This window comes from Bison bison, unplaced genomic scaffold (assembly GCF_000754665.1).
Source record: "Bison bison bison isolate TAMUID 2011002044 unplaced genomic scaffold, Bison_UMD1.0 scf7180017864233, whole genome shotgun sequence".
Classification (NCBI taxonomy): domain Eukaryota; kingdom Metazoa; phylum Chordata; class Mammalia; order Artiodactyla; family Bovidae; genus Bison; species Bison bison.
Window position 1 is genome coordinate 993,937 of NW_011494805.1, and position 4,376 is coordinate 998,312.

The window sequence follows — 4,376 nt, forward strand, 5'->3', positions numbered from 1 at the left end:
CAGGAGTCCCTTTTTTTTTTTTTTTTTTAAACATTAAACTATTACTTGAGCTCTCCTTTTTCTCATTTCTTACAGGGTTTGGCCTTGGTAGACAGACAGTCAAGACCAGAAATCATATTTCTGTTGAAAGCAGAAGACTTACCTGAGGGGGATCAGGAACGTTTCAATAGTCTGTTCTCTCTGAGAGAGAAGTGGACAGAAGAAGATATTGCTCCATATATTCAGTAAGTGATTTATTACAGATGGATTTTGAGGATTGCTCTTTTGTAGCAGGTAGCAGAGGGTTTCCGTTTTGTGTTGTTTTGAGTCTTCCCTGATGGCTCTGCTTCCTTCCCAGCGCTCTCAAGTCCTGGCTGGCTCTCCTCTTACCATTCTCCATAAGTACTGATCTGGATGGTGGGGGATGTGTCATCTCTCTGCCTTTCTCCTGTGTCTAGAATCACTTCTCTGCTCTTCTTGCAAACTGCAGCTCTTAGAGGAACGGTCTGCTGTGTACCCTCCTGTGACTGTAAGGCAACCACCCCTCTCTGATGGCCACCTTCTTTTTTTCCCGCTGCCTTAACATTTGGGGAGAAGTCAGAATTCCTAAGAACAAGTTCACCCTAAAGTCACTACTTGCAAGACTGACCCAACATGCACTGCTGCTGCTAAGTCGCTTCAGTCGTGTCTGACTCTGTGCAGCCCCATGGACAGCAGCCCGCCAGGCTCCTCCGTCCCTGGGATTCTCCAGGCAAGAACACTGGAGTGGGTTGCCAGTTCCTTCTCCAATGCATGCATGCGTGCTAAGTCGCTTCAGTCGTGTCTGACTCTGTGCGACCCCATGGACAGCAGCCCACCAGCCTCCTCTGTCCACAGTATTCTCCAGGCAAGAACACTGCAGTGGGTTGCCATTTCCTTCTCCCAAAATCCACTAACAAACCCCACCACTTCCTCTTCGTGTCCCATGCCTCTTGGGGCCTCTCTCTTCTCTTTACCCAGCCTCAGTTTTCTCATATCTCACGTGGGGTTAAATAATACATGACTCATACTCTCACCATGAAGGTTGGAGATAATACATCCATGTAATGTATCTAGTTCAGTTATGGCTTAGTAGCCTGTCTTTACTCATCTCTCTCCCCAGAATGCATACCCCTCTGTTTGTTGGAAAGGTGGACTTAGGGGAGAGATATAAAGAACGAGTGCTGTGAATATCGTGTTATGTTCCCTAGACTATTTTTGATGTTCATTTTTTAAATTTTGTTCATTAATTTTTTTATCGTTCCCACAGAGATTTGTGTGGAGAGAAGCAAACCATTGGTGCACTGCTCACAAAATATGCTCGATCTTCAATGCAAAATGGTGTTAAAGTTTATAACTCAAGAAGACCCATTTCTTAAAAAGAGCAACAGTTTTTTCTTTGGGACTAAAGTTGCTGGATATAAGAAAATGTTTTTTTATGTATTTGTATTTCAGACTTTGAAAAACCCAGTGCTTTGGGGCCTTTTCTCCTCATCTTCAGTATTTTAAAACTACTGCTCTTTTTTCTTAAAGGTGATAGGATATTTTATGTCTTTCAGGATATGTTGTTTCATGTACACAGTGTAAACAAGGACAAAAGTGTTATTTTCTATATTTAGTATATTTTGGTAGTCTATATGAGTTCATGTATACAGTAACAGGTTTGGTTTTTTTATATTGCAAATTGCATTTATTTAATTAGGATTTGGCACTCTAGTCATTAATAAATTTGAAAGTTTTCAGAGAACTAAATAGTAATAGTGTCGTAGAAGAGAATTATTTATTTACTTAAATATCATTTCCCAAGTGAGTTCCCCTCTACTTTTGACCTTCCACCAAAATAGCAAATCACGTGATGCTATCAACTATTTAAAGTAGTTGTTTGTATTGATGAAATGGGCTTGATAATGGCTCCTGTTCACCTGGCTCCTGTAGATATGATTTCAGAAAGACAACAGTGAGTGGTCCTGAAGAGAGATCTTAGTTCCCTGCCCAGGAATCAAATCTGGGTGGCCTGGATAAAAAACCGAGAATCCTAGCTGCTAGTCCACCACCAGGGGCTAGAAAGTGAAACTGAAAGTGTTAGTCGTTTAGTCCTATCCAACTCTTCGAACCCATGGACTGTAGCCCCTCCAGGCTCCTCAGTCCATGGGATTCTCCGGATAAGAACACTGGAGTCGGTTGCCACTCCCTTCTCCAGGAGATCTTCCCAACCCAGGGATTGAACCCAGGTCTCTGGCATTGCAAGTAGATTCTCTACTGTCTGAGCCATGAGGGAAGCACCAGGAGCTAGACCAAGAAGTAAAGTTCCCCTGGCTCTTGCCTCCTTTGAAAACAAAAATGTTTTGAGGAGGCAAAAACTGTAAAAACAGGTACAAAGTTTATTTTCAGAGATACAGCATAACAAGTGGGGGAGCATGGAGAGAAACAGTTTAAGACAGAATAAGGCAGAAATACACACCAGGAAAGAAAGGGTGTGGCCGTCCTCCCTAATGAGTAGGAGCACAGTAAAGATGACTTAAATCACTTCTATAGGACAGTTCTTCCTGGTCTTTGTTTTCCTTTGGCCCATCTTCTTTCCCCACATCTGATCTGTTCCAGGATACTCCCTAAGGTCCATGAGCAACTTTTTGCTAAAGATGGATTCCACCACAGAGACCACTGGGGGTATTGGTGCCCTGCCTCCCTTTTTTACCTCCAAGGAGCCTTTTTGCACCTGTGTGGTCAGGAAGTTTCCTTGACCTCAGGAATGGTCATCTTATCTCTATTCCAGCAGAGCTCAGGTTCTGCAACTAGCTTTGTCCTTGGAGTGTGGGGAAAACAAAGCTTCAGTTTTTCTCCACTTGACAGATACCAGCTGCCCAGCCCAGGGGCCCCTCTATCTCCTACCTCAGATATGCACTTTGGGATGAAATTTGCTTCCCATTCTTTCTTTAACCCAGTGACATCTTTTTAATCCAATTGCATCTATCATGCTAAATATTCTCCATCTTCCATGCAAAATGGTATTAAAACGTTTGTAATTCAAGAAGACCCTTTTCAATACTAATCCCCTGTGAAGAATACTAACAATAGTTTATAATCCTATAATGAAGGATACTGACACAGGTAATACTCAAAAACTACAAGTAATTTCTGGTTTTGGAATGCTTGATAAAGTTACTTTACATCTTTATTTTCCTAGTATGTTTTCCTTTAGACCAAAGTTCAAATTAATTTTAGCTAATGAACTTGTCATCAGGACAGTTGGAAGAGTTAAACCTGGTCCAAAGTTAAAAAAAAAAAGTTAATGGATAATCCACAATTAACCAAGATTCAACTGTCACTGGAATTTACAACCGTTTTATTCCCATGCACATGAAATGCCGCCGCCGCCGCCAAGTCGCTGCAGTCGTGTCGGACTCTGTGCGACCCCACGGACTGCAGCCCACCAGGCTCCCCGGTCCCTGGGATTCTCCAGGCAAGACGCTGGAGTGGGTTGCCATTTCCTTCTCCGATGCATGAAAGTGGAAAGTGAAAGTGAAGTCACTCAGTCGTGTCTGACTCTTAGGGACCCCATGGACTGTAGCCCACCAGGCTCCTCCATCCATGGGATTTTCCAGGCAAGAGTACTAGAGTGGGGTGCCATTGCCTTCTCCCTCATGAAATGCAGATGACTTCAAAATAGTCCGGTGTTTCAGTAATTCTGCATCTGTATAATCCACTTATTTAATTAATTAATTTTTCAATAAATACCGAGGCAGCGATGCCTAGTGAGGACCTGAATTCGAGTTAGACTCCTTAAGGTGTAATCTCGTCTTTTCCAGCCTAAGTCACAGCTCCGGTGAGTTGAGGGTTCTTTTTACACAGCGCCCGGAGGGACGCCTCCTGGTCTCCTAGGTCTCGGCCCTTGGCGCTTTGAAAACCTCGTCCCCATGCTTTTCAGTGTTTGCGCTACATCTTTATTTCTCTAAAATTTAATGTTTCGCCTTTCCGTCCTGCTGTGTTCGCGTCATCCACAGAATATCTGTCAAGTTTCCACAGCTTCAACGGTTTTCAGCCGCCGTCTGCACTTTAAATGGCAAACGCAAACCCCGGTGCTCGCCAAGCCCCGCCCACGGACAACAAGACTTCCGGCTGCCGCCTCAGAGCCGCCCTACTTCCGCTGACGTCAGGAGTCAGAGGTTCCGAGAAAGATGTCGGCTAGCCGGCGCCGTTGGGCGCTTCTGTGGGGAGTGTTTCCGTGACAGGCGCTCGACGGAGACGACGGACGAGCCGAGTCCCCAGAGCGAGTGTGAAGGGCGGCCGCGGCGGATCGGGCAGGGCTGGGCGTGGTGCCCAGGGCGCTCCCGCCGCGGGCCGTGACTTTTGGGAGCGTGCGGGAACGGGGACCGTCGGGT

At 45.1% G+C, this 4,376-nt stretch overlaps 1 protein-coding gene across 1 annotated transcript in view; it reads left to right on the forward strand.

Moving 5' to 3' along the window:
• DSCC1 (DNA replication and sister chromatid cohesion 1) overlaps positions 1-1,746 on the forward strand; it is a 13,131-nt gene extending 11,385 nt beyond the window's left edge. Inside the window, exons 9-10 of the mRNA XM_010846237.1 lie at positions 76-224; positions 1,268-1,746. Coding sequence (XP_010844539.1) covers positions 76-224; positions 1,268-1,376 — 258 coding nt within the window. The 3' untranslated portion in view covers positions 1,377-1,746. The remainder of the gene's footprint in view (positions 1-75; positions 225-1,267) is intronic.
• The last annotated feature ends 2,630 nt before the right edge of the window (positions 1,747-4,376 follow it).